Below are 27369 nucleotides of genomic sequence, written 5' to 3'. Positions count from 1 at the left end.
TGACGGTAAACCAGGATGTGCTGGCGGTGTACAGCTGTGTTGACGGCCAGCAACATCACCTAGGCGACGCGAGCGCCGAGGGGTACCTAGGAGCGCTAACCCCAGCACTATGACGAACCACGGCGTGCAGGTCAGCCTATCACCCCTATTGATACTTCGGCTTGTTATTGGGAATATTCTTTTCTTGTGCTGCGTTTCTTGATGTGTTCGCGCGGACCAATGCATCGCGTGGCCGTGTTAGAACCATCGTCATACTGCAAACAAGCAAGCCGGCGCAAGGGCTGCGTCGGGCACCAGCTCAATGTCTCCGAGAAACATACTTTAGCAGAGTGCATGGTCAGTCGTGTTAAGCTGTTGGGTGCTGCATGCAGAATATGCATCGTGCCTGTCGTCTACATTGTTGTGGGCTGGAAGTCGTGCAGCTGCAGTTCGCTGAGGACGCCCTAGACTGCATCGATGACAACCTTGGAGGAACCATTGACAATCTTCAAGTCATGTGATAAGATACGTCAAAGTCAGGGTACCCTCGCCGATGAGTGATGGATGTGGCATGGGAACTGGGAACTGGACAGGATGGACACAGTCATGTCGTTAGGCGGAGTGTGGGGTATCAGCAGCAGGTAGCCTGGAGCCTCATGAACAGCTTTATCGTCGGAATGAGCGCAATAATGGTGTGACGGGACTGGCATGTCTGTGATCAATATAGTATCAGTAGTCAATCGATAGACTGCTATTCCAATATTTCGTGGTCGAGTTGTCTATCAAACGTGTCAGGTCTACTAAACTCTGCCAAGAACATCGCTTTCCTACACGGGCGAGGGTGAACACCCATCCAGTCTATCACCACGCCCACGCCATCACCACCACCCCTCCCCCGCCTGCCACGCGCTACTCATGGAAAGACGCTTTCGATGAGCCAGCAACACCCCTGGGGCCCGAGACCAAACCAAAGCACACGTCCCTCGCCCATCTCGACCGCAATTGCCCACGACCAGCGCAACGCCAGCACGCCCTCGCCCAGCAGCTCGCGGCCCAGCCAGTCGCCCGCCGCCTCCAACTTCCCCTCGCTGCCGCCCGCGTCCGTCTCGCAGCGCCTAGTCCGCAGCCGCAAGTCGTCGGCCGCCTCGATAACTTCGTCGCCCTTCCCGCCCGCCGCAGGACAGCAGCTCCCCGCCAGCCAGCTGCTGTCCTCGAGAGGACCCAGGACCATAGCGCCCCACGCTGCACAGCACCTGGCTTCCTCCGCCGCAGCCGCTACCAACGGCGCCGGTGCACAGTCAAGTAGCGGCGGAGGAGCCTCCAAGCTTGTCCGCGCCTCGCCCTCGCTCTCCACCTCGAGCACCACGGGCTCCCCCAGCACCGCCAGCAACCCGTCCGGCGCGTCCTCGCAGAACCTGTCCCGCATTGTCATCGCCCAGGTATTCCTGCTGCTCAGTCAGTTTGGCCCCGTAAAGGACGACAAAGACCGCGCCAAGTGGGACACGCAAACCGAGCAGATCAGGAAGGTTCGTTGTCCCATCGCACCTGCCCCATTCGTACTTTACTGACGCGCCGCCAGCTGGTCGACTCCAACGGCATGGAGGTCTTTTCGAAATACTTCCGCCGCGTGCTGCAGAACAATGCAGCCACCATCTTCGGCACCGGCGCCCGCAGCGCCGACCCCAACGGCAGCTACCAGATCCTCCTCACCGAGGTGCACAAGATACGGAAGGAGCCCGAGCAGGCAGACAAGATTGCGGAGTCAATAAGCTCCAGCGAGGGCGACCTGTTCCGCGACTTCGACCTGTCCGCCTTCATCGCCCACTTCAAGCTCGACTCGGTCGCAAAGACGATGCTAGCCCTCGCTTGCAGGAAGACAGATCTCCGGACTAAAGGTGGGCTCTCTCACTTCCCAATTGACTCTCACGCTAACTCTCATTAGCCGATGCCGTTCTCTCCACCGTCGGCGACGACCTGCTAATGGCCATTGCGCAACCCACCCAGCCAGAGGACATGAGCCACGAATACCTCGCCGCCCTCGTTGAACGCCTCCTACAAGACCCGCCACAGGGGTGGGACGAAGAGAAGAAGATGAGCCTCGCGTACGCCGTCCAGATGCGATACCAGCAGACCCACCAACAGATCCCCGGCATCGTCGAATCGAAACTGATACTCGTCGAGCTCACGGACGGCTCGCGGAACCCGCTGGTCAAGCTTGTACGACAGGCAGGTCCGCAAGGCACAGCTACGGTGGAGGCATGCAAAGAGGTGCTCGCGTCGGCCGAGACGCGCGACATTAGCTACCAGCAAGTCGCGGCGGTGCTCCTTTACCTCGCTCTCTCCACCGGATACAATGCCAAGAACTTCGTAGCCGCACTGCGCGAACACCGGACCGGACAGAGAATAGACTGGCAGGACGTTGTTTTGGCATTCGACCGCGATCACCTGCGCATCGAGCGCCACCAGTTTCTAGCCATCTACAACGCGCTGCTCCCCGTCGCTCAAGACAACGAGAAGTTCGACATTCAGGCACTATGGGGAGGACAATGGCAGCACGACTTGACGCAGCTGTACTTTGTAGTCGCTTTCCTGTCTTCTACACGGCAAGAGCTGGACGTGACCCAGATTCCCAGGTTGCGCACTTCGTACTCGATGAAGACATTCGAGAACGCCTCCGACGACGCCAAGTCATTCGCAGAAGAAGCCGTCAAGCATCCCTTCGTTTCGCTCGACGCGACCGCCGCGCTATTCAACATGATCTTCCAGACGTCCGAGACATATCACACCGCACAGCTCATGGGCATACCCGACTTGGTGATTAATCCACACACAGCGGAGTTCCTGGTAGCGGCAGCGGCAGTACCGAAACCCTGGGGTGCCTTGCAGGAACAAGCACTGAAACAGCTGTTTGATCCTTACTTCCAGAAGAAGCTGCCTATATACAATTTCGTCCTCTATGGTCTTTGGAAGCAGGATTTCCAATGGCTTACAGATCGCTTTGTTGACGCATACAACGCCGATTCGATGACCCTCACCCTGGTGCTCGAGCACGCCGAGACGAACAACTGGTTAGAGCAACTGATTCGCAGTAATACTGACATCAGCTTGGACCTGGCTGCACAAGCTCATGCGCGCGGCAAGTTTGATCTCCAGCCCTGGCTGGAGCAGACTTTCGACCAGGCAGGACCATTGTTCCGTCGCATCCTGACTAACTTTCTGAGTGCGCGGGCTGCGGAAGAGATGCAACGAGCACGAGACGATCATCTACCTCTCAATTTGCCACTCGCAGTGAAGACAGTATACCCGTTGCTTGGATTCCTCTCAGACTGTGGTCTACCCGAGCCCGAGCTGCTGCCCCTCCAAAGGAACTGCATCCAGGCGTACCCGCGATTAATCAATTATGGCGAAGGCGTGGATGACATCATCGATGCCAACGGGCAGAATGGAAACTCGCTTCCAGACGATGCCGACAAGAAGATGCAGGAGCATTTCAAGAACATGTACAGCGGCGATAGCGACGTCAGAGACATCATCTCAGCACTCAAGAAGTACAAAGAATCGCGCGACCCCGCAGACCAGGAACTGTTCGCGTGCATGATTCATGGCCTTTTCGACGAGTACAACTGCTTCGGGGAATATCCTCTAGAGGCCTTAGCCACGACTGCTGTGCTTTTCGGGGGTATCATCAACTTCAACCTCTTGTCCCGAATTGCACTTCAGGTTGGATTGGCTATGGTTCTAGAAGCTGTTCAGGAATACAGACCCGAAGACAGTATGTACAAGTTTGGTCTCCAAGCTCTGATTCATTTCTCGAACCGACTTTCTGAGTGGCCCAATTACTGCGATCAGCTTCTCATTGTCCCTGGGCTCCAAGGAACTGAGATTTTTATTAAAGCTGAAGAAGTCGTAGGTCAGCAGCTCGGTGAAGTGAACGGTGACGGTCACAACGGCATAGGCATGACGAACGGTAACGGTATCGATGAAGCTCTGCACCAGGAGCCGGCTGTACCCAAGTTCTCCTGCCTCTACGTCGACCCCCCTCTCCGCCCTGAGCTCTACGAGGACCCAGATGAGGACGTGCAGGACAAGGTTTTGTTCGTATTGAACAACGTTTCCGAGCGTAATCTGCGCGATAAGATCAACGACCTCACTGAAGCCGTCGAAGAAAGGCATCACCAATGGTTCGCGAACTATCTCGTCGAGGAGCGTGCCAAGATGCAACCCAACTTCCAGCAGCTGTACCTCGATATGCTAGATCTTTTCAACGACAAGACCCTCTGGGCCGAGGTGCTCCGTGAGACGTACTCAAGCGTCATTCGCATGCTCAATACCGACTCCACGCTGGGCTCCACAGAGCGTGGTCATCTCAAGAATTTAGGCTCTTGGCTTGGCTCATTGACAATCGCCCGCGACCAGCCGATCAAGTTCCGTAACATTTCGTTCAAGGATCTGTTGCACGAGGGCTACGACACCGATCGTCTTCTGCTCGTGATTCCCTTTACCTGCAAAGTACTTGTACAGGCCCAGAAGTCTACCATCTTCAAGCCCCCCAATCCTTGGCTTATGGAAATGCTGGGAGTTCTCATGGAACTATACCACTTCGCCGATCTGAAACTTAACCAAAAATTCGAGATCGAAGTTCTCTGCAAAGGCTTGGAACTTGATCACAAAAACATTGATCCTACGAACAGTATCCGAGGCCGACCACCCGCGGATGAGGAATTCCTGGGATCCATGGTTACTGATGGAATGGAAGCGTTTGGCGATCTTTCCATTATGAGCCTGAACCGTGGCACCCGAGGCCCCAACGAGCGCTTCTCGTCAGCGGCTATCACCGCGGCTCTGCCCGACTTCACGAACCAGCTCCAATACCCACCGTCTGGAAACAGTGCGGTCCCTCCAGCGGCACTGAAGAAGATCTTCCTCACTGCTGTCAACCAAGCCATCCAAGAGATCATCGCACCTGTAGTAGAGCGCTCCGTTACCATTGCCGCCATCTCGACATCGCAGTTGATCAACAAAGACTTTGCCATGGAACCAGATGAGGAGAAGCTCCGCAACGCGGCGCACACTGTTGTCAAGGCTCTCTCCGGTGCTTTGGCTCTTGTTACCTGCAAGGAGCCATTGCGCATGAGTATCCAGAACAACATCCGTGTCACCGCCCGAGACCTCCCCGATCAAGCTCTTCCAGAGGGGCATATCCTCATGTTTGTCAACGACAACCTTGATCTAGTCTGCAACACTGTCGAGCAGGCTGCTGAGATGTCGTCTCTCGCAGAGATTGACATGCAGATTGAGGATGCCGTCCGCGTTCGTCGCATGTTCCGCAGCTCTCGTCCAAATGAGCCTTTCAAGGATGCGAACATCAGCCCATGGGCATTCTACATCCCTGAACCGTACAAGCAGATGCCTGGTGGTCTAAACCGCGAACAACTGGCCATCTACGAGGAGTTCGGTAGACAGTCACGTGGTGCTAGTCACGTTAACAACGCCTCGCAAGACGGTGGGCGTCAGCTCCCAGACGTTCTCCAAGATCAATTTGCGGCGGTACCGAACCTCCCGACTCCGGGTGCTGCGCCGGCAGAGCCGCGTCAACCAACACAGCAACCCCGCCTACAGAGTCTCCAGACACCTCATGCACCCTTGGCGCAACAACAACCCAATGGCTATATGGAAGCTCCGGGTCTAGAGCGCGGCCAGCGAGGTGTTGAGGATCTACTCCTTGAGCTCACTCGCGTCATCAAGGAGGCACCAGAGGAACGCATCAGCGAACTTCAGCCTGGTAACAGCACTGTTCACCAAGTCTTCGATCAGCTCATCACAAGCGTTGAGTATGCGGGACCCAACAAAGAGACGTGGGCTTTCCGCATTGCAGGCCAGGTCACGAACCACCTCTTCTCCGACTCTTTGAGTCGTTTGGAGGTCGAAGTTATGGCGCATCTACTGAGCCATCTCTGCCAATTGTCTGTCCAGACCTCGCGGCAGGTACTCATGTGGTTGGCGACACTGCACGATGATGACAGGATTTTCAAGTCCACGGTCATGATCGCTCTCATGGAGGTCAGTCTGATGGACATGCACCGTCTTAACACGACTATCGCCAAAGCCATTCAAGAACGACGCGTCGCCGCAGTAGAGATGTTGTCCAGTTTGATGGAGGAACTCCTACTCAACGACCACCCGAGTGCGTTCCGTGCCGACTTCGCCATGTCAATCGACGCTCTTACTACCTGGCTAGCAGAAGACCCATCCTTTGAGCTTGGAAAACGCGTCATCGCCAACCTGCAGGCATCCTCCAACGAGTCGATGCTTACACCGCCGCCCTCTGGGCACAAGGATCAGCTTGAGTATGTGTTCGATGAGTGGGTACATCTCCAGATGGAACCCATGCCGAAGAAGACAGTCGGCGCTTTCATCTACCAGCTCCATCAACAGAAAGTGATGGAGACTCAAGAGTCCTCAGTTGCTTTCATTCGCACCTGTATTGACTCTTCAGTGACTGCATACGAGCAGGAACACTCAGTGCCGTACGGTAATGGTAACGAAGACATTGCGACAGTCAAGATCGATGCGCTTGGCCGACTGGTCGTCGATCTCGTCGTCTACCAGGGCGAGCAAGACGGCGCTGTCAAAGAAAGCAAGGCTAGGTACCTGGATCAGATACTCGTCGTGGTAGTGCTCGTTCTCTGCAACCACCACAGCACACGAGGCGATGCCTTCAACCAGAAGGTTTTCTTCCGCCTGTTCTCTGCCATCCTTTTCCATCTGAACGATGCAGTCAAGGAAGAGGCTTTAGCAGACCAGAAGGCCGATGTCTTCCTTGCAGTCGCTAGGGCTCTACTGGTCATCCAACCCTCGCACATCCAACGATTTACGTTCTCTTGGCTGGCACTAGTTGCTCATCGCATCTTCGTGCCTGCCATGCTGGAAGAGGGCCAAGGAGACAAGCGATGGGACGTCTACGCTCAGCTTGTGGAGACGCTCCTGATCTTTACCGGGAAGCTCATCAAACCAACTGGAGAAACTGTCATGGCTGAACAGTTCTACCGCGGTGTTTTGCGGGTTCTACTGGTGATCCACCATGATTTCCCCGAGTTCCTAGTCGAGAATCACTTCCGATTCTGCAACAGCATCCCTATGCACTGCACGCAACTGCGCAATCTCATCGTCAGTGCGTACCCTTCCACCATCCTGGAGATGCCGGACCCGTTTACGGCTGGGCTCAAGGCCGACCGACTGGAGCACGACCTTCAAGCCCCGGTCATCCGTGCCGACATCGCGCAGGTACTTTCTGATGCAGGAATCAAGGGTGCTATAGACAACCTCCTCAAGGGCTCAGACCTAAAGAACCAGGATGTTGATAAAGTGTGTCAAGCTGTTTACTACGCGGAGGCTCAGTCGCCAGCTTTTGAGCTCGTTTCAACGACCGCAAACCCAACGTTGATACATGCGATCACTCTATACATCGGAATCTCGTCTCTAGGTACCGGCCCAGCCAGCGTACCGATTTTTGACGCGGAGAGCCCAGCCACCAAGGTCATCGAGAGGCTCGTCAAGGACTTCCACCCCGAAGCCAGGTTCCACTTCATTAGCGCCATCGCGAACCAGCTCCGCTTCCCGAACACGCATACTCATTTCTACAGCTATACGCTGCTACACCTTTTCGGACCCCCGAACGACGATTCGTTGGCGTTGGAGATCCAAGAGACGATCACCCGAGTGTTGTTGGAGCGCCTGCTGGTCCATCGTCCTCACCCATGGGGACTCATCATCACGTTGTTGGAAATCCTTAAGAATCCAACATACACATTCTGGGACTTGCCGTTTGTCAAAGCGGCTCCTGAAGTACGTAATCTTCTTATTACTCTTCTGTCCAATCATACTGACTCGTCTTCTTTTGAAGGTTGAGCGACTTCTCAATGCACTCTTCACGCATGCACAGTCGAGCCCACGACCGCTAGCTTAGGCAGCTGGTGGCAAGATCTCGACGTTTTCAGCACGAGTGTACCTCCAAGGCACCAACAACCTTCCGCCGTTCTTCATACGCCCAGCGTAGTCCGACGGTTAGTGTATCTCTCTTAGGATAAACCACACGGCCGTCATCTCTTTTCCTTCTCGGTGTAATACCTTTTCTATACGCATCACTCGGCGACTTCTCAACCGCTTGCGGGATCACGACTCATTGGGCTGGCTGGCAAAACAACGGGTCAACGATAAACGTACGTGGGACGGGGAAACCCGAGATGAGCATGGTGGGCTAGGAAGGGTGACGAACGCTCAGGGTTTTCTTGGTATCGTTTTCTCAGTCTTTTTGGTTCATGATGATACAGAAAAAAGCAAGGGAGTTCTTCGGAAATCGTCTTTGGGTATCTCTAATATCCGTTCGTGTATGTCTTTGCTGCGCATTTCATGTAGAATAAGCATTGCTCGGCGAAACTTGTACTGGGGACGGGATGGATGTAACTGGGTGTGGTTTCGAGGCGCGAATGCTCTTTACTTTCTCCGTCATCGTCGAAGTGCATACATTGTAGGATATCATGAATGGTGTTTTCTGTCTTTATTGGTCTTCATTTCGGAAAACGTGTTGTCATGGTGATGTGAGCACAAGGCATTGAAAGGATGTTCAGTGAAGGTGAGATGAGATGGCTATTGCATACCGCAATCGTTCTCTTCTTATCTCGGTCTATTGGATATGAAGGTGCGTTATCGACCTCTCCGCCGATACACGGCGCGACACACGCACGTCTATTCTCGATACTTTGGCGGAGATGTGAAAGATGTTTAGGGAACGTGAGATAGGATAGCTCCCACGCGCGCTATCGGCCTCTTCGCGTCCCTCAGTCGACAGAGAGCGGCGCGACAAACGCACGTCTTGACAACAACAAACGGATATCTTCACTCTCACTACTCACTACTCCTCGTCGCACAAAGGGCCCGAGCTCCCCACGCGCTCTCTCACCTCCAGCTTTTCTTCACCTCGTTTCCCTTTTCTCACCCACACACCTTTTACCTTTACTTCAAAATCACTCGAGACTCACGCGATCGCAACCGCAATCGCAATGGATCAACCAGCCTCAGGCAACCACCACGACCCTCACGCGATGGCATCGCAAGCTGACGCCAAGCCGACCGCTTCGACCGGCTATCCGGTCGCGTATTTCCTTTGCGATGGTGTCACTGAGAAGATGCTCAAAGCGAGTCCCATCCATACTCACCATATACAAGCCCCACGCTAACTCCAACCTCCCGCTCCAACAGACCTCTCTCATGCTGTCCCGCGTGCCCAAGCTACGCAAAGCGCGCATAGCAGGATACCGACGTTCCGTGCGCTCTGGCGACGGACCCAACACGCTCGCATTCGATGCGGTAAACTTTGGTGAGTGGAGCGGCGAAGAAGTCGTTAAAGGCGTTGTTTTTCAAGCGTTCAATTTGGAGGAGGAGCGTCGTGTGATTGAGTATGCGGGAGGTTCCGGCGAGGTGAAGCAGGTGGTCATGAAGGTTGCTTGTCCGAGTGTGCTGGGCCTGGCGGGGAAGATGGAGACGGTGCTTGGGAGGATCTTTGTTCCGGAGGTACGTCGAACTTTTCTTTGACTACGAGGAGGGGGTGAAGGTTGGCGGGTAAGTTTGCTAATGGGCATAGGGCGATGGCGATACTCTTGTCGGGAGTGAGGACAGTAACCGCAGCACTATGGCTGTGGATGGCGATCGCAACGAAGAGTACATCGACGAGTTCAGCGACGAGGACTTCTCCGAGACCAGCTCGCAGGCTACCGTCGAGGGTCACCCGACTCCACGTATCTCACCTTCAATCTCTACGCTCAACGACGCGGATGTTCCGCACAGGTCTCTCGATGACCTTCCGCTTTCTGCCATCAACGAGCACCCAGCGGATTCCATGATCGAAACTACCGACTGGGCGGCTACAAGACACGTTGAGACCACGGACGTCAGCCTGATCGAGGAGCCTGAGGTGATTCAAGAGGTCGAGGAAACCGAGATCGACGAGTCCGACGAGTCCGAGGAAGATGACGAGGAGACTGAAGGCGCTCGAGAGACGGAGGAAACCGAGGTTACCGAATACAAGACCGATACCATCTCCATGAGCAGCACCAGATCTTTGAGACCATCCGACTTCCAGAGGTTCCTCGGAGCAGAATCCGCACGTGCAGTACCCTCCTCGCCTTGGCAGCCAACCATTCCCTGGGAGAAGAGGACTGCGCTAGCACCTGTCCGCAACGAGATTGTCCGTACCCCGAGCCAGTTCAGCGGCACTGAGACTAGGAGACGCAAGACTAGCGACAGCATCAAGTCGCTCGTTGATCACTTCGAGAACTTGTCGCCGGCAAGCACGCCTACCAAGGACAAGTTCGGCAAGGAAGGTTCCATCAAGGACGGCTCTGTCAAGGAGGGTTCCATCAAGGACGACTTCATCAAGGACGGCTCCATCAAGGGCGGCTCCATCAAGGGCGGCTCCATCAAAGACGCCAGCAAGGACGCCGACAAGGGCGTCTAGGTGACGTGAGAACTTCGCGCCCTATTCAGAAAGACTATACGACAGCACCGATTAGCACTGCTACATTCTTCGAAGCAAAAGTTTCTTTGGAAGGAGGAGGTATATACGGGTCTGGATGTGGAAGGATTGGTATACGAGAGACTTTGTGTGTCTACTCAGCGAGAAGGATCGGGGTCTTACTTGTATCTCTCTGGCAGTACCACGTGTACATTTGCTTGATTGCTTACTTATATGCTTGCTCAAATGCTTGCGTTCACGGTTGTTTGTTGGTGTCAAGTTCAGAAGATGGTTGGGGCGCAACGGGTGATCTACGATGAGGGGAGATTGTACTTGCTTACTTCATCTCACTCTCCTTCCATACTACGTTTCCTCGGGACCCTTATGTGACTGCGAAACTAACGCTGCCCGACCATGCCGACGTCTGCGTGATGTGAAGTCTAGACATTCTCAGACAATCTCAACCACGTTGTCCAAACGGAGGCTTTCACACGGCATGAGACTGATTGCTTGAGTTTCGATACTGTCGAAGATATCATGAAAAGTTTGATTGTAAAGATCTACAGAAGAAGAGAATACGACTACCGAAAGTATCACCCATCAGAAACGATGAGATTTACCTGTCACCAAGGCTCAAGCCCATAGGCCTACCACTCTAAGCGCGGCTGAAGCACTTAGTAACCAACTCGCGGTCAGTGGAGCCGTTAGGCGTCAGACCAAGCACGTAGCTCTGATCGAACGCACCAGCCGACCAACCAATGTAACCAAGGTAAACATCGCTGTTCTTGTTCAAGCTATCGAGCGCAGCGCAAACATCCTTCTCGCACGACGCAGTGTTACCGCCACCGACCTCAGACAGGATAGCCTGACGCTTGTTGTCGCGGAGCCAGGTAGCGAGCGGGACGAAGGAGTCTTCGACGTGGTCGCTCGTGCACTCAGCGTGGGTGCCGGAGTTGTCGCTGTCGAGGTAGCGGTGGACGTCGAAGATGAGCTTGTCAGTCGTGCCGTCGGCGTCCTTGACCTTGAGGAGGGAAGGACCGCTGGCGGTGGGGAAGGTACCGGCCGATGTGTAGTCGGTACCTGGGAGGAGGATCATTTGCGACTTGGCGCCGGCCTTGCGGATGGCGGTTACGGCAGCCTGGCACGAGTCGGCCCAGGTGGACATTGTGAGGTCGTGGGGTTCGTTCATCAGGCCAAAGGCAACGTTCTTCTCGGATGCGTACTTGGTAGCGATCTTGGTCCAGACATCCGCAAACTGTGCGTTGGTTGGGCCGCCTTGACCGACGATCTGGCCGTTCCAGCGGGCGTAGTTGTGGAGGTCGAGAAGGCAGACTGCGCCAGTGGCCAAGCAGCCTTGTACGAGCTTGTCGTAGGCAGCGCTGACGGTGGCGTCGAGGTTGCCGCCGAGGGTGTTGCCGGTCAGATGCTGCCAGCCGATGGGGAGACGGTAGATGTTGAGCTTGTCGTCCTTGGTGAAGTGCTGCATCTGGGCAATGCCGTTCGCACCGGGGTCGACGTAGGCTCCGCTGCATGATCCAGATGTGTCGCATCCGAAATCGAAACCAGCAATGTTCATACCGGCGTACTGGGTCTTTCCGGAGCTGGCTGCTGCGTTGGCAGCGACGGCAGCCTTGCTGGGAGCGGCAACAGCTACTGCTGCTGGAGAAGAGGTCTTAGCAGCGGGTGCCTTGGTGGCAGTCATCATGGTTGTAGGAACAGGGCTTGCTACAGGGCTTGCTGCACCGGCACCGGCACCAGGAACACACTGAGAGTACCAGTCGTTCTGGACCTCACAGTGGTATCCGGAGACACATGCCGTGGCACCGGTGAAGCCCTTTCCACCACACTGTGTGTATGCTGCGCTCTGCGCAGCGTAGGCACCGCTTGCTGCTAGAGCAGCGAATGCGAAGGAGTAACGAGCCATTGAAGCGAAGTTTGGATGAAGGAAGTAAGGATTTGAATAGATGAAGGAGTGACAATGCGGTCTAGCACAAAGAGAAGTAAAGGATTGAAACTTCACAAATGTGATGGAAAACGATAGAGAGGGTGGGTAGGTAGCGCTTTTATCATGCCATGGTAAGAGTAGGTACTCCAAGGGTCACGTCCTTGCGCTTCCAACCCGTTCGAGACCTACATTCCAGAAGACGGCGTGGCGGCACGTAGTCTCCGCATTGTTCCCACCGTTTCACGATCATTACCGAGAAGCTCGGTGGTATTGAGTGGCTGTGAGCAAGAAACACGGGAGATGGGTCGCTTGTGCGACGTTCTCGGCATCTGGAGCTGTCAGTGCTGTCATCGGAGCCTTCGGAGGGCGGCGGCTAGTCCAAGCGAGATGGTCGACCCGCTTTTTGGCTTGCTTTCAAACCCGGTGAGCGGTTTCGAGCCCGTTCGTGGTGTTGGAGTGAAACGACTAGGCTGGATTTTGTGGGGAACGGCGTAATGTTTCTTCATTTCGCCAAGATGAGAGGGGTGTGACAAGCTTCAGGATTCACGGAGAATAGAAGCTTGGTATGCTTGTTCAAAGACGCATCAACGTGTTGGAAGGCTTGTTCTGAGAGGCGCAAGGGACAAAAAATTCGGTCCTCGTAATCCAGTGATTAGGCTGTCGTACGTATTTGCGGCGTGGAGTTGGATCGTCAAAGTCGTGGGGTGAGCCGCGGTCCAGGTACCGCCGGGTTACAACCGGTGGAAGAAGTCGACATCGTGGAGTGCTTAGTTTGTTTTACAAACGTGCACATTCGTAACGGGTAGACAGCGATGATCTCATGTCATCATGCCGTACGGAAAAATTACGCGTGCTTCGTGGCTGCCATTCTGTTCATCTTTCTGGTGTCGCCTTGGGAATCTGAGACATCCTCTACCGATCTACATCCTCGGCTTCAGAACGTCCCGATGCGCAAAGAAGCATTCGGACAGATTCACACGTCTTAATGAAGTGTGCACTTCTCAGGTTCGCCTTCTTTCCATCTGCTGACCTTGCCGCCTTTGTTCGAAACAATCTACGCCGTCGGAAATAACATCACCACCCGTGCGCCATTATCTTCTTTTTCTTCATCGTTGACGTCGTCTATTCTCTCACATCCTTGTGTTGGTAACAATCCAGCCGCAGAGGCATCAGGTTTCGCCTCCTCATCAAGCACGTGCTATTTTCTCTGGTAATCGCGGCCTCTTTCTAGCCCTTCACATCATGCGGTGAGAACGGATGGCTGATTGACCATCGGTGATCGCATTCGTCTTGTTCCTCGTTCCTTTGTACCGACACTGGATCATTTGCCTACGGTTTGCAAGCCCAGTCAAGCGCGGTTAGCATGTCTTCCGGATGTTTTATATCCTTTACAATTCACCATTCAGAGCTTGGTTTCCTGGCAGAATACTGTTCTCCATACGAGTAGCAAGGTTGAAAATGACCCGATAGCAATCATGACAAGATGCCGTGGGCGACGATTAGAGGCGACAGCCTTCTCCGCAAACTCGTCTACCTTCTCCTGAACTGATAGGTAGCTCGGAAAGGTCGCAGGAGGTCTGTCGCATTGTTTTTCAATACTCTGCATCTGCGGTGAGTGTGATATTCATCGAGGTTCATCTGGTGTGGACAGCGCAAAGCTATCGAAAGCCTGGGTGCTATCGAAAGCCGGTTCGCAGTGCGAATTGCAAGGATGCGCAGTGTTGAACTCGCACTCGTCTACTAGAGCCTACCAATACGTTGTTCCCAAGTCTGGCGGCGTATGTCGCTGATATTCGTTCGGTACTGCAAGCTGCACATGTCGACCCCGCCTTTCCCAAAACAGTTAGCTTGTGAAGCTTGGCAGCCATCAGTACATTGTATATGAGGTACTTTCTAGCCTCGTAACTCTCGTCTTTCTTTCATATCATCGCTCTCAGGTCATTGTGGATCGCAGTATCGATGACCAGGTCCCAAGACACGTCCAAGTCATCTCCCATCGGATGCCGTGATTACATGCCTCACCTACTGCTACCATTGAGCTACTTTGCTTAACGCCATGCCTATCGTTGCTATCAAGCCCGGTGCGACCGTTTTCGTAACCGGCGTGAACGGGCTCGTAGGAAGCCATATCGTCGACCAGCTTCTGAAGCGAGCCTACCATGTTCGTGGTGCAGTGAGAGATGCCGAGAAACACAAATACATGACCGAGTACTTCAACGATAAGTATAAGGAAGCTACGTTTGAGCTGGTTGAGGTGCCGGATATGACAGTCGAGGGCTGCTATGACGATGTCGTTGATGGTACGTCAACCCAAACTCATTAGTGATATCCTGACTCCTAACATGAAGGCATTGTGATGTGTAGGTATCGAAGGTTTCATCCACGTCGCATCGCCGATCGGAGGTATTTCCGACGTCCATGAAGCGATCTCGATTACCGTGAAGGCAAGTCTAAATGGCCTCAAGGCCTGTGCAAAGGTACCCTCTTGCAAAGGCTTTGTCTTCACTTCGTCGTCCCTTGCCGCGACGTTTCCTCACCCAAACGTCGAATTCTCAATCGACGAGAACACGTATAATGATGAAGCGTTGAAGATCCTGGAGAAAGAGCCAGGTAAACCAGGGCTATTCGTCTACGCCGCGATGAAAACGGAGACCGAGAAGGCGATGATGAAATGGATGGAACAAAACCAGCCAGGTTTCGTGTTCAATCGCGTTGTAAGCAGAAGATCCAATGCTCTAGGAAGGACGTCGCTAAGCCCAGATAGTTGCCAAATGCCAATTTTGGCCCCGTCGTGATCCCCGAGCACCAAGGCTTCCCTTCAACCATCGGTTGGGCCCGTGCTGCATGGGAAGGTAAACAGCTCGACTTTTGGACCACTTCCGTTGGTCCGCAATGGTACGTCCACCCCGTTGACTGCGCGCTCGTACACATCTCCGCGCTGATCCACGGCGATGTTGAAAATGAACGTCTCTTTGCTTTTGCAGAACCGTAGAGCTACAACCAGATGTTGGATATATGGCGTACACTGTATCCCGAAAGGAAGTTTCTGGATAACATTGAGGGCATGGGGGTTGACAAAATGAGTTTGCCAAATGCCAGGGCCGAGGAAATCATGAGCTGGCTGAAGGGACCGGGCTCGAGATGGGATAGTCTTGAGAAAGGCTTGCGAGAGATGACTGAAACTTGGGTTTGAACGCTCCTTGTTATTTAAGTCGCTGGGTATGCGACTGTCATCAGCTGTGTAGTTGTTCAGCAGACTTACCATGTTGGCAATGAAGTCATGTCAATCCACGTTCCTCGAACACGTCCTGATCGTATCTCCTTCCGTCGTCCAGTGAGTGAAATCCTTCTCGTTTTCGAGTCGAACCCGCCCATAACATGAGATTCTTTGCGCAACAGAGGATGGAAGATTTTGGAGCGCGGCCGCGGTGACCAAATCCTGCACATCAAGCCACTACAAGCCACGACCGCTCAGGGCGCAGGAAAATTAGACCCTTGTCCCCCGCAGAAGTAACCTACGATACGCGGGGAGGAAAGTTGGGGTTGGCGACAGCAGGTTGCCAAGTCGTGGGGTTATTCGTGGGAAAATGTCACCAAGACGAGGCGTTCACTTGGCGACGCATCTCATAGTCTGGGGATACATCGGTTAAATCTGCGCCAAGTTTGCTACACCACCGTTCTCGCATCGTCATTCACGGAAACAACCTGGATGCCAGTTCTTCCGCTGGCTTGGAGGCTGTAATACCGGGGTAGCTTTGTGGAAGCTATGGCCTTGTGCAGCTACACGAGCATATGGAAAACGGTCGCGCCAGGATTGTAAGTGGAATCGCGTGGGAACAGTGCGCGTGATGAGGCTTCTGGACGGAAGGAGAGCTGGGCGAGGAGGTGCTGTGGGTGATATAAAAGCTAGGGCAGCTGCAAGCAATGCAAAGTACCTATCCTGCATCTCGACAGTCTTCAATTGACCTAGAATCTCAGTCAGAAGAGCTCAAATACCCTCATACTTCACAGCTAGTCGTCGCGATGAAGCTCTCTACCTCTGTTATCCTCCCTCTTCTTCCCGCGCTCTCATCGGCAGCAGTGATCCGTCGTCAGAATGGCGATGGACCCCAAGGAGGCGCAGACTCCACTCAGGGCGATCTCGGTGCACGACCTCTTCCACGATTCCCTTTCCCGGTTACCAAGTTCCCTGTACCGACTGAGACGGTCGTCCTCAACGAGACCATGTACATTCAGCCCGGCCAGGTCTTCGATGGGCAGATGAAGCGTTATGAGCGCGTGGAGGGCTCGTGCAACGAACAGGCGGAAGGAACAGACGCCGATGCTGTCTTCAATCTTCTACCTGGAGCCACAATTAGGAATGTGGTCATTGGAAAGCACCAAAGCGAAGGCATCCACGCGCTAGGCGATGCATGGGTCGAGAATGGTAAGTTTCGAGACCGGAGGTGATTTGACCAGCATACTAACTTCTTGTCATAGTCTGGTGGGAGGACGTGTGCGAAGATGCCCTTACGTCCAAGGGCCTCAACACCCAGCTTCGCGTTATCGGAGGCGGTGCTCGATCTGCAACCGACAAGATCTTCCAGGATAACTCACTAGGCGGAAAGTTCAACATCACTGGCTTCTACGCCGAGACTTTCGGCACCTTCTACCAGTCGTGCGGCAACTGCTTGAACCAGGCGAAGCGCAATGTCACCATCCAGAACGTCATTGCCGTCAATGGCACCAGGATGGGAATAGTAAGCCCCCCCCCCAAGGTCCTCCTCTTTCATTGTCTTCTTATTAACACATGGGTAGATTTCACCCAACTACGGCGACGAGTACCGCATCAAGAACGCGCAGGTTGTAGACGTCGAGCGCTGGGTCGACAAGGAGATCGGAAACAACGTTCAGACCGTCCCATACACTGTTGGAACAGGTCCAGATGAGAAGTACGCGCTGTACAACTTGACACGCGATCATCTTACCGACTTCGAGGGCGAGATTCTGAACCAGTATGTTCCGGAGAACCCGTACGAGTGGCTGGAGGAGTTCTGGCCCGAGGGCACTGGTGCCGCGAGGAAGTAGAGCGTTGTGGTAATGATCTAGTCAATATAATCAATAATGATAGCATTGTGATACAAAAACTTCTTTGCGCGTCTTCATCAGCAAAAGACCTTTTCGGACGTATACCTAGGTACGCTTACGGTGCACGTGTCCAGCCTCGTGCATGATTGTCGTATGCCGTACCGGTGATTGAGATGCAGACGAGGAACTCGGTAGGGGTACCATGACTAGAGAATGCTCATCCAATGCGCACCGCCGGTGGATGTTGTGCAAGACGAGACGCGTGAAGAGAGACGCGTGCGCGCGCCGTGCCTGTTGCCCGGAAAATCTGGCTCGAAGCGGACAAGAGGCTTGGGAGCACAGACCTCCGACATCCGACCCGCTCAGCCTGCGTCCCTCCCCATACTGCCACAACGCCGCGAGAATGGAGGCATACAACAAGGCTGAAATTAGCATGATCATAAGACTCGACCAAGGTATCCCGCCAACGCATACCTATCAGGTGCTGCAGGTGGCGAGTGGCTGACAACTACCCTACAACTTCCTGCTTACCTGCTAGCATTTTCAGCTCAAGGCATAGCACGCCTCCAGGCCGTTCGATGAGTATAACCTACTGCTAGTCCTACGATTCTTGGTCATTGCGACAAAGCTTTGGAGCGAACTTTCCTGTCACTCTACTTTTGAGCTTCGTTAGTGAGGCTACAACCAACCCTTCACGCCTGCACGGCCTCTGGTCAACCATCGCAACCTCAGCAATCATATCCGCCGGAAACATGAAAAGCGACACCGCTGTAATCATCCCGGATGCTTGGGCGCCTTCGGTCTTCGGGCAGATCTGAAACGACACCGCCAAAGTCACGAGTCACCAGGTACCCGCAGTCGCTTTCGATGCCTTGCACCTGACTGCAAGAAATCGTACCCAAGGAAGGACAACATGCTCAAGCACTTTAGCAAGAAACAAACATGATTAGTCGCGCTTTTTCGGAGCCGTTACTTTCTTTGGAACTACACTCATTCACGACTTGTAGCACGTTTTCGAAGGCGGGGATCTCTTCTGCGGACATCTCACAATTGCTAATCTCGATACAACTCTAAATCTCTTATTCCTCGTGTGTTGTCCTCATCTTCCGACACCCGTCCACCCTGCTACGGACAACCTCAATATCTCCAACATGGCATGGGCTCATAGTTGCCAACTCAATGTCTTGTACTCTACTGTACCCATATGAAGAGTCTCAATAGAGCTTCGTTACACAGAAATCGCTCGCCTTCTACTCAAGGCGTGAGGATCAATGCTGAATGTTCTCACTACGCTAACAAGAACTAGGCCCAAGTAAAGATGCATCAACATCGCAGTCGTATATTGCAAACAACCCTTCGAAACCTTATTCACGCAAAGAAAGACTAGATTTCTTATACGATGTATCCCGTCCCCACAATCTTGCCGTCGCCGTCGCCCTAGTTTCCAAGTTCATTCGCGACCCACGCCCCACCACAAAAATTCTCACCGCACCATCTCCAGCATTTCCGATCATTAACCACCATGATAAATTGTCTAATTTTCCCTCCCTTCATCAACCAATCAAATACCACTTCGGTGAGATGGCCGAGTTGGTTATGGCGCCAGGTTAAGGTTACACTTAACACATATTCCTGGTCACGTAATGTGGCGTGGGTTCGAGTCCCACTCTCATCAGCATACGTCTCTGTTTCAGAGATACCCCAGGTATTCTTTTTTGTTGATTTTTGGACATTCCTTTGAGGTTTTGGTGAAAGGGCGTAACAGACGCCACCACAAGGCGCCAGCCACCTGGAGATCTTTTGAAACACTTCTTTCAACACAGCTCGAACCATTGAAGTCTGGCATCCATACTCTGATCACGCTTTAATAGCCCACTGGGTCGTTGGTGACACCGGGCAAAGAACATGGAAGTTCCGCTTCTCCTTTTTGAACAGCGAACTCAGCCGACACATTGAGATCATGTTTGCGACTTCGAATTGAGCTCCAGTCCAGCCGAGAACGAAGACATCTAGCGTGGCGGTGTTTATTTGAGTAAATAGAAGGCGTGGGTAGGAGCTATCACATGCCTCCTCTGCATCTGATATTTGAGGAACACAGAAGGCGCCAGCGACATACCTCGAACGCAATTTGCTTTTGGAGACGGAAGGATACTTTTTGGAATAAAGAAGAGAAGAAGGAGGATAAGTCGTGGGCTTTTATATGCACAGAGGCAGAGCAAGATCCATGTTTGAGATGTGATATTGGCACTGAGAAGAGACCAGACACTCCAAGCGCGTTCTTCTGAGCTGATTTGTAAGGTTCTTGGGAACAAAGACATCATAGGCGCTCCACGGTGTTTTAGTGATAGAAGGTATGGCTCGAGCCTTTCACATGTGGGAAGTGAGTATCATTTTTGAGAAACTGAGAAGGCGCCAGCGACATGTTCACGATAAGCCGCGTTTTTGGAGGATATCAAGAGTAGTTGGTGGAATGAAGAGGCGAAGAGGGCATCCAAGTGACAGATCTTTATGTGCACGGGAAGAGACGCGCGGAATGTGACCTTGGCGTTCAGGAAGGACAGCCAACATAAAGCCTGTACAAATTGTTTTTGGATTGATTTGCATTCCGCTCGAGGACGGAAACATAGGGTAGAATGCTGGAGGATTTGATGATAGCAGGTATGGCTCGGGGCGTTCACATAGAGGGGTCGTCATCTGTTTTCAGAAACCCAGAACGCACCAGCGACATGAACCTTTCTATATTTTCTTTTGAAGGGAGAGATAGAGACTTTTGGAATAAGGAGGAGAAGGGGGTAGCTGTGTAGCAGATATATATGCGTAGTAAGAGACGCATGGGATCTGATCGTTACGTGTAGAGGGTATGACCATTCTGGGGTAATCGCTTCTGGATTGGTTTCCGATCTGCTCCAGGAAGGAGACATGGAAAAAAAAACTTTCGTTTTTGATAACAGTAGGTGTGGCTCGGAGCGCTCACATCGCAGTGAAATGTGCCTTTTTTGAACAGAGAGTCGCGCAACCAACATGATCCAACGAATTTCGTCTTTTGGAAAGACTGTCAAGTGTTGGTGTAATGAAGAAGAGTAAGAGGCGTCCAAGTGGCAGGTATTTATACTCAAGAAGACCCGAGCGACATAGCGTTCTTGATGGTCGCATTTATCGTCATCGGCAGTTGACCTCGTGTTTTTGGAATTCATGTTTGCTTTCAGGTAGGTTGTTCGACGGCAGGCGGAGGACATTCGTTGTCTTCGTCAAAATTTTGGATGGAGAAGATAATCAAGATATCGCTCATTTCGAAGATGTTCGCGGCTCGTCCGAGCAGGCAGACATCGGTTTGGGGTTGACAGTTTTTGATAATACCTAGGTAACAGGCAAGGTCTGGAGCGACGACATAGTGGTGATTTCGGATGCTTTTGAGAGACGCGGAAGTACGACTCAGACATGTACCAGTTGAGTGTCATTTTCGGAAAATCGAGAATGGGGCGGAATATGAAGAAGAGTGTAAAGGTATGAGCGGGTAGATATTTATACCGACACCGAGACGCCATGCGGTATGGCTTCTTGCGGAGGCAGCGCCATTCATGTCGAATACTTCTTGCTCTTTCTGGCCACCATCAACATGTCGTGCGGTCTATTTTGGTGAGGGGAAAAAGGCGAAAGACAAAGCTTATTTGGATCCGCGTTTTCGGACAGAGAGGACCATGCATGAGCGGATCCTCTGGTTTTGGTATAAGTTGTAAATCTCAGTGGGGAGAACATACAACACTACTGCACAAATTTAAAAGGTAGAAACCATGGCATGGAGTTCTCATACTCTATCATTGCTCCCGTTTTGATGGCAGAGGAACGTCCTCTCCACACATGAGAGTAGGGAAGGCATATTTTGAAATTGAGGGAATGGCTGTAAATGTAAGGAAGAGACTGAAGAGCTTGAACACGAGGTGCTTATATGGAGATGAAGATGCACAGGCCGCCATCTCGTCGCACAGATCATGGGAAAGTGATGATGATGATCACCACCACTACCACTTGAAGACGCTGTCCCGCTGCTGTTACGAAGGGAGGGGATAATTGTCTCCTTCTAAGTCCCGGTATAAGGATGTTGGCTTTAAAGCGCACGAGAAGGCTGATGAAGACCGGCGTGTGTAATACAAGTACATCGTACGAGTTCCGTTCAACTGGTGGTGTTGCGAAGGACGACATCGTCTGCCCCGTTTCATAGATCTTGGTAGCTTGCACATCTCACAACAACCTCCTCACGTGCGAATCCACAAACTCAAGTGAAGTGGCTTAACATATTTTATCATTTGTTTTCCCTCTTTTCAATCTAAATGACGAAGATGCTAGCAACACTGCCATCCCTTCACATCCATCCGAACATATACACATCCCCCCTGCATACCCATCTTTGCCTCGAAGCAATCCAAGTATTACATATCTTTATACTCTCGAGCCAAATGCAGAACACCAGTGTTTCCAATCAAAGCCCGTATAACAACTCCCAAACACCAGATGCCTTCATGGCCCCAAAAGGATTGTGACGATGCTCCGTATATCACTCCCCACCAGAAAGCGCCCGAATCTTTTTGTAAATGAGTGGCGAAATATGGACAGATTTGAAGATTGGCGTAAAAAGAAAGTGTTTTGTGATATGCCGTGATCGTAAGCGGTGAAGCGTCGAGTTCTTGCGTTTTATCGGATTTGCCGTTTCGTAGATTTACGTGTACGTGTACGAGTATCGAAGAGGCACTTCATCTACCAGACACCAAACTGGTACGTAAAGTAAAGCATAGAGCCAATCGTCGTACCAGTAGTAAGCAGCATAGCAGCAAGCGTCTTCTTCTCAGAAAGCGAAAGCGCGCCGTTGCAGTTAGGGCAAGTGTATCCATCCTTGAGCGAAATGTACTCCTGCGGCAGATACATGCCAAACGTGAATCCAGTAAACGCTCCCAGATATCCAGGTCTCGGCGCAGCGGTAGCACTAAGATCCGAGTCGTAGATGAGCAACTTGTAGTTCTCGGTCAGGAACGGTGCCTGGCCGTCCGGTGTGTGCTTGGTGTCCCAGAGAACCTCTGTTTGCTTCGCGGAGATGTTGACGGCGATGGTGTAGGTGGCTTGGTTGGCGGTGCAGGAGGCGAGGACGTCGATGGCCGAGGGGGTCACGGAGAGGGAGGTGTAGTTCCAGGCGAAGGTTACCCAGTCGCCGACTTTGTAGAATTGTGTTCCAGCGAGGGCGTTGGGGGTGACCATTGTGAGGCCACCGGCGGGTAGGCGGGCATCGAAGCTGGTGGACTTTGAGCCCTTGCCGGTGGTCTTGGAGCCGCTGGGCTTTTGGGTGCCGCTGGCGGTTTCCTTTGCGGTGCCGGAGGACTTGTTGTCGTCGTTGTTGTTATTGTCGTTGTTATCGTTGTTGTTGTCGCCGCCCGTCTCGGTGGGTTTGTCCGCTGCGGATGTCTTCGCGGGCTGTGTGCTGGCGGGTGCGTCTGAGGCGTTGTCGTTGTTGTTATTGTTGTCTGAACCATGAAGTTAGTACCTAGCCATCCGATCCTGGATTTGATTAAACGTACTGTTGTCCTGACGTCCCATAAGTACGTTCTTGACATCAGTCAACCCATTGATATTGTCGAATGCATGCTTGACGTTCATGGCATGCGTAACCGACGACATGGCCACCACGGCAGCGAGGAGCTGAGACGGCCTCATCTTGTCCGAACGATGCCTAAAACAAGTCTCCTTTGGTCCTTTCGAAGCTCCAAAAACGTGTGTACCGGCTAAAACCTCGTTTCGCAAGCGGGAAGAGTTCCTCGTGGAATCTCAGGAATCGTACAACTCTCAGGCGTGACGGGACGGGAGAGAAGAATGAGCTCCGGAGGCGACGCGACACAAGTATTACGCGGAGAAACGACGAATGGATATTACAGTAATAACACCTCTCCGTCCGTATAAACGAGCGACTGGCGAAGGGTGAAGATAGGCGGCAGGGCGAGGTAAGCGATAAAGCGATTGATGGTTTTTGTCTCAACGGCGGAAGTGAAAGGAGAGGTTTGATGGTCTCAGCTTCGACTTGTTAGCCCAGCCCAGCTCAGCAGCACCAGCCCAGCGGCGGGCGGCGGCGAATGGGATACAAGCAGGGGGCAGCCCGAGAGACACTAGCGCTAGAGGGCAATGCAACCCTAAATATAACATGAGGGCTCCGCAACACGATATTGTTCCGAGCAAGACATCAATGCGCCCATCGTATTCTGGGCTTGGACATTACGAGGACAAGACTTTTCGAGGAGGTGGGTATGTCATGGACCGTCATTGCTATACCTCGTGAGAAGATCGTGGTGTCGACGGGCTGCTTACACGGCCTTGTCATGCAGCGTTGCGCGTTCCACGCACGAAAACGATATTCTCGCACGTCCGTTTCCCGAGCGATGGGCGGGCGGCGCAGCCATCATCGACTTGTCGTCTGGCCACTCACATCCCGCCTCCTGCACCTCCGCTGCAAACATCACAACACAGCACACATCATGTCACCTCACCTCATATTCATCTTTGCCATCGTCGCGATTGCCATGCGATAAATAACACATAAACTGCAGTCGGTCCGCGCATTACTCACTGAAACCGTTGACTGCGAAGATTTGGCCAGGGTCCCCCTCGTCGATCGAGCCTCACGCACCAGGGTCTAGAAAGGAGATCTGTGGGTATGCCCGATGAGGTCGATCAACCAAATCTTGGTAGGCGGGTTTACCATCTTTCTTTTATTCGCATTCAATCATCTTGCGATAGTCTGATCGTAAGTACTGTGAGTTTAGGTATTGGGTGCGTGTTCGCTGTTTGATCACGCTGGATTACCGATGATACGTGGAGTGACAACGCGCCCACGACCCACGTGATCCCAGAACCACGGTACTCATCGATATACATATTTGTCATGATAGCTGGCAGTTGAACAAAAGGACGGTTTCGTCAGCTTGTTGAGTCCGAGAATGACTATGCACAACGAGCGTCACATCGATGCGAAGTGACTTGTCCAAGTCTACACCCACACTCAAGTATCGAATCGTATTACATCTAAAAGGGTATCCGCATATATCCAACCCTCCATATGAAGTCAACCGAAAGTATAAATCAGAAAGTCTAAAGAAACATCGCGCGCTTGATCAACTTTTCGTCACCGTCTCCCCTCCCACCACGCCTTATCCTTCTCCCTCCTATGCGGCATACTCTCCCTGATATCCGTCTCACGATCACTCGCAAACTCGACACTGCGCGCGCGACTCCGACTGCGCGGTCTCTCAATCTTCGTCGTACTCCTCCGACTAGGTGGCGCGCGGTCCTCGGCGGGGAATGTCGACCGCGGAGAAAACGTATCCCTCCTCGCTTTGCGGGTAGAAGTGGGACTCGTGAGTCCGCCGCCGACTTTGCTGTTTGAGAAATCTGCAGAAAGAGGTCGTGCAGTACGGCGTTTACTGCGGGTAGTAGCGGTGGCAGGCGGCTTTTTGATGTAGTCATAGGTAGCTGGATCACGTTTTGCGAGTTCACGTTCTAGGCGCCAGAGAGGGGCTTCGGGGAGGACTTTGACGGCCATGGTGTCTCTCCATTTGATCTTCCAGTAGACTTCTGCGTCGCCGGCTCGGGAGTTGTTGGCGCCGTAGTCTACGACGAGTTTGTAGCTGTCGGTTAGGGCGCGGGCTTCGTAGAGGCCGCGGTCTTGGATTCCAGGGCCTTCGAGTCGGTAGCGGGTGCGGACTGAGGGGTGGATGTATTCGTTGGTTTGGCGGAGAGGTCGTTCTGTTGAGCGGCCTGAGAAGGGGTCTACGGAGGTGTATTGGCCTGGTTTGCGTTGCTATCATTTCTGTTAGTACGCATGCGTATACTTACAAAGAATTGAAACTTACAGTGCTACCACCGATTGCAAAAGCGCCCTTCAGCTCGCTGTAGATCTTGCCGAAACTCCACGGTCGGATCGCACCTTCCTCTTTCTTGTAGTACTTTTCGTTCAGATCGTCCTGTTCAAACAGATACTCCGACCGTAGATCCAAGAATGGCTCGAGTTGACTCATCATCCATGCAAGACTGATATTCGCAATCTGCATGTCGTCGTAGCCACCACCAACGTTTGCGTGCGCACCTGGAAACCATACTTGGCGGAGCGTCGTTCGGTTACCCTCAGGCTTTTCCCAGACGGCAGGTGAAAACGACGACCGATTCTCATCCAGAGCCAACGCTTGAAATGCATTCTCAATGCAGTTTGACAACTTGGTGTCGTAGAAAGTTGTTGCCTTTGACTGCTTCATCTGTAGCCCCAGGCGCTGCAGCTTGCCGATCCGCGGTATGCCGAGACTGCCAACGGTGTCCCATACCGCTATGCACTTGATTGGAATGTCCAGTCTAGTCAATCCTCTGCGTTCCAGTTCTTCTGCATATCGCGGATCGTCTGCGCTTGGTTTCCGCGGGAAAGGTACGTCCTCGTGCTTTGGGCGATAGTCAGGGTTCCGCCGATTTTGAACATCTTCATACACTTCCGGAAGCGTGTTCAAGCCCTTCTTTGTGAGAAGACCAATCTCTCCGATCAAGCCGCCGATGCTACGCGCGGTAAACGCGCCTCTCGAAAACCCTAGCAAGAAGATCTCGTCTCCGGGGTGATAGTTGTTGGCAAGAAACGAGTACGCCTCCCGAACATCATCGCTCAGGCCCTTGCCCGTAGCACCCCCAACCAATCTCGAGAGCTTTCCGCCTTCCGTCCCAAGACCTTGGTGATAGTTGACAATCTGCTGGATACCATCCTGACTGACTGCCTTGATGGCTCTTGATATGCGAGTGATGTTGCTTGGGATGGAAAGAGTACCGTTCTTGGTTCCATCGTCCGAGTTTAGCCAAGTTCCGTCACAAGCTACAATCAACCTCTTGAACATGCCCCTTCCACCACTGAGTCCAGGTGCGTCGACCATGGGTTCGCGCATGCTACGCACGCTTCTGCTCCTTGCGCGGGGTGCTGGTGCTGGCACATCAATGATGAGTGGTGATTTAGCCCCACTTCGCGGAACATCCACAACGATGGGCTGTGATGTTAACGGCGCTCTGGTGCTCGGCGCCCGACTTCTGCTCCGCGCTCGAGATAGTGCTACAGACATTCTTTTCTTGAGGTTCCTGGCTCTTTCTTGGTGTGCCTTTGAAAAAGGCAGTTGCTGTCGTGGTGTAGACGCAGCCCAAGTCCAAGGGGAGTTAGAGCGGGCTACGTCGATATGCGTGAGCTTTTTACGCCCGCGGCGAGGTTTGGTGACTGGCAATGCGGCTAACCCGGTTGTTGCGTATCCACGTGTCGACTATCCACTCTGCTGGTGTTGTGTTGCTGGCAGCCTTGGGCTATGTCCGCGAATGGCCTTTCGTATACCACTGCAAAGACGCCGGAAAGACGCGCTTCGTTTCGTAGCGATCGCACGTCTGATGGGCAGTGGATGAGGGTGTCGCGGATCCCCAGCCTCCTCTTTTAACAATTTCCAGCTCTTCCGTTCCAACTCTTCAAACTTGATGGGCGGGAGTAAGCGAGGCAACGGGCTTCCTCATCAGCCTCGGGAACCTGCAGCAAGCACTTTGACGCAGGGCACAGGAATCCGTGAAACCGAGGGGGTCGGATGGTCAATATGGGAAAGGAAATAGGGCGGACGTGTCGCGCAGCGCACAGCGCACTCTTACGTCGAGTGGTTGGGCTTCGGCTTCAAAGCTTTGCTGTACAGGGCTGGGGGTGCCCAAGTCATTGGACTCGCTTACCCAGCCTCTTGTCTGCGAACATGCGATTACCCCTCGGGATTGTTGATTGTACCAGGCGGATGAGCAGAATCTGGAGCAGCATGCAAAGATTTACTCGGTAACCCCGCTG

At 53.0% G+C, this 27369-nt stretch overlaps 7 protein-coding genes and 1 non-coding gene across 8 annotated transcripts; 5 read left to right on the top strand and 3 right to left on the bottom strand.

Moving 5' to 3' along the window:
• Positions 1 to 911: 911 nt before the first annotated feature.
• J4E78_010079 (uncharacterized protein) lies at positions 912 to 7945 on the top strand (the record flags this gene model as incomplete). Its single annotated transcript, XM_049370660.1, has 4 exons — positions 912 to 1505; positions 1559 to 1874; positions 1922 to 7824; positions 7883 to 7945. 4 exons carry the CDS (start codon positions 912 to 914, stop codon positions 7943 to 7945), a joined length of 6876 nt encoding a protein of 2291 aa, XP_049217682.1.
• Positions 7946 to 9147: 1202 nt separating this feature from the next.
• Positions 9148 to 10492, top strand: J4E78_010078 (uncharacterized protein; the record flags this gene model as incomplete). Its single annotated transcript, XM_049370659.1, is given in 3 exon segments — positions 9148 to 9152; positions 9165 to 9549; positions 9620 to 10492. The coding sequence occupies 3 exon segments, from the start codon at positions 9148 to 9150 to the stop codon at positions 10490 to 10492; spliced, it is 1263 nt and encodes a 420-aa protein (XP_049217681.1).
• Positions 10493 to 11144: 652 nt separating this feature from the next.
• On the bottom strand, positions 11145 to 12413 carry J4E78_010077 (uncharacterized protein; the record flags this gene model as incomplete). The annotated part of the gene is made up of 1 exon (XM_049370658.1): positions 11145 to 12413. One exon carries the CDS (start codon positions 12411 to 12413, stop codon positions 11145 to 11147), a length of 1269 nt encoding a protein of 422 aa, XP_049217680.1.
• A 2077-nt stretch (positions 12414 to 14490) lies between these two features.
• J4E78_010076 (uncharacterized protein) lies at positions 14491 to 15426 on the top strand (the record flags this gene model as incomplete). Its single annotated transcript, XM_049370657.1, has 3 exons — positions 14491 to 14734; positions 14799 to 15148; positions 15199 to 15426. The coding sequence occupies 3 exons, from the start codon at positions 14491 to 14493 to the stop codon at positions 15424 to 15426; spliced, it is 822 nt and encodes a 273-aa protein (XP_049217679.1).
• A 1031-nt stretch (positions 15427 to 16457) lies between these two features.
• Positions 16458 to 17501, top strand: J4E78_010075 (uncharacterized protein; the record flags this gene model as incomplete). The annotated part of the gene is made up of 3 exons (XM_049370656.1): positions 16458 to 16860; positions 16914 to 17173; positions 17232 to 17501. 3 exons carry the CDS (start codon positions 16458 to 16460, stop codon positions 17499 to 17501), a joined length of 933 nt encoding a protein of 310 aa, XP_049217678.1.
• A 1575-nt stretch (positions 17502 to 19076) lies between these two features.
• On the top strand, positions 19077 to 19176 carry J4E78_010074. The gene has a single exon. It is a non-coding gene; the product is annotated as a tRNA-Leu (tRNA).
• A 3077-nt stretch (positions 19177 to 22253) lies between these two features.
• On the bottom strand, positions 22254 to 23165 carry J4E78_010073 (uncharacterized protein; the record flags this gene model as incomplete). The annotated part of the gene is made up of 2 exons (XM_049370655.1): positions 22254 to 23011; positions 23066 to 23165. The coding sequence occupies 2 exons, from the start codon at positions 23163 to 23165 to the stop codon at positions 22254 to 22256; spliced, it is 858 nt and encodes a 285-aa protein (XP_049217677.1).
• A 1495-nt stretch (positions 23166 to 24660) lies between these two features.
• On the bottom strand, positions 24661 to 26452 carry J4E78_010072 (uncharacterized protein; the record flags this gene model as incomplete). The annotated part of the gene is made up of 2 exons (XM_049370654.1): positions 24661 to 25335; positions 25388 to 26452. The coding sequence occupies 2 exons, from the start codon at positions 26450 to 26452 to the stop codon at positions 24661 to 24663; spliced, it is 1740 nt and encodes a 579-aa protein (XP_049217676.1).
• Between the last annotated feature and the right edge of the window lie 917 nt (positions 26453 to 27369).

This window comes from Alternaria triticimaculans, assembly GCF_023758025.1.
Source record: "Alternaria triticimaculans strain BMP 0046 chromosome Unknown scaffold_26, whole genome shotgun sequence".
Lineage (NCBI taxonomy): Eukaryota > Fungi > Ascomycota > Dothideomycetes > Pleosporales > Pleosporaceae > Alternaria > Alternaria triticimaculans.
This window is presented reverse-complemented; position numbering and strand designations above follow the sequence as displayed.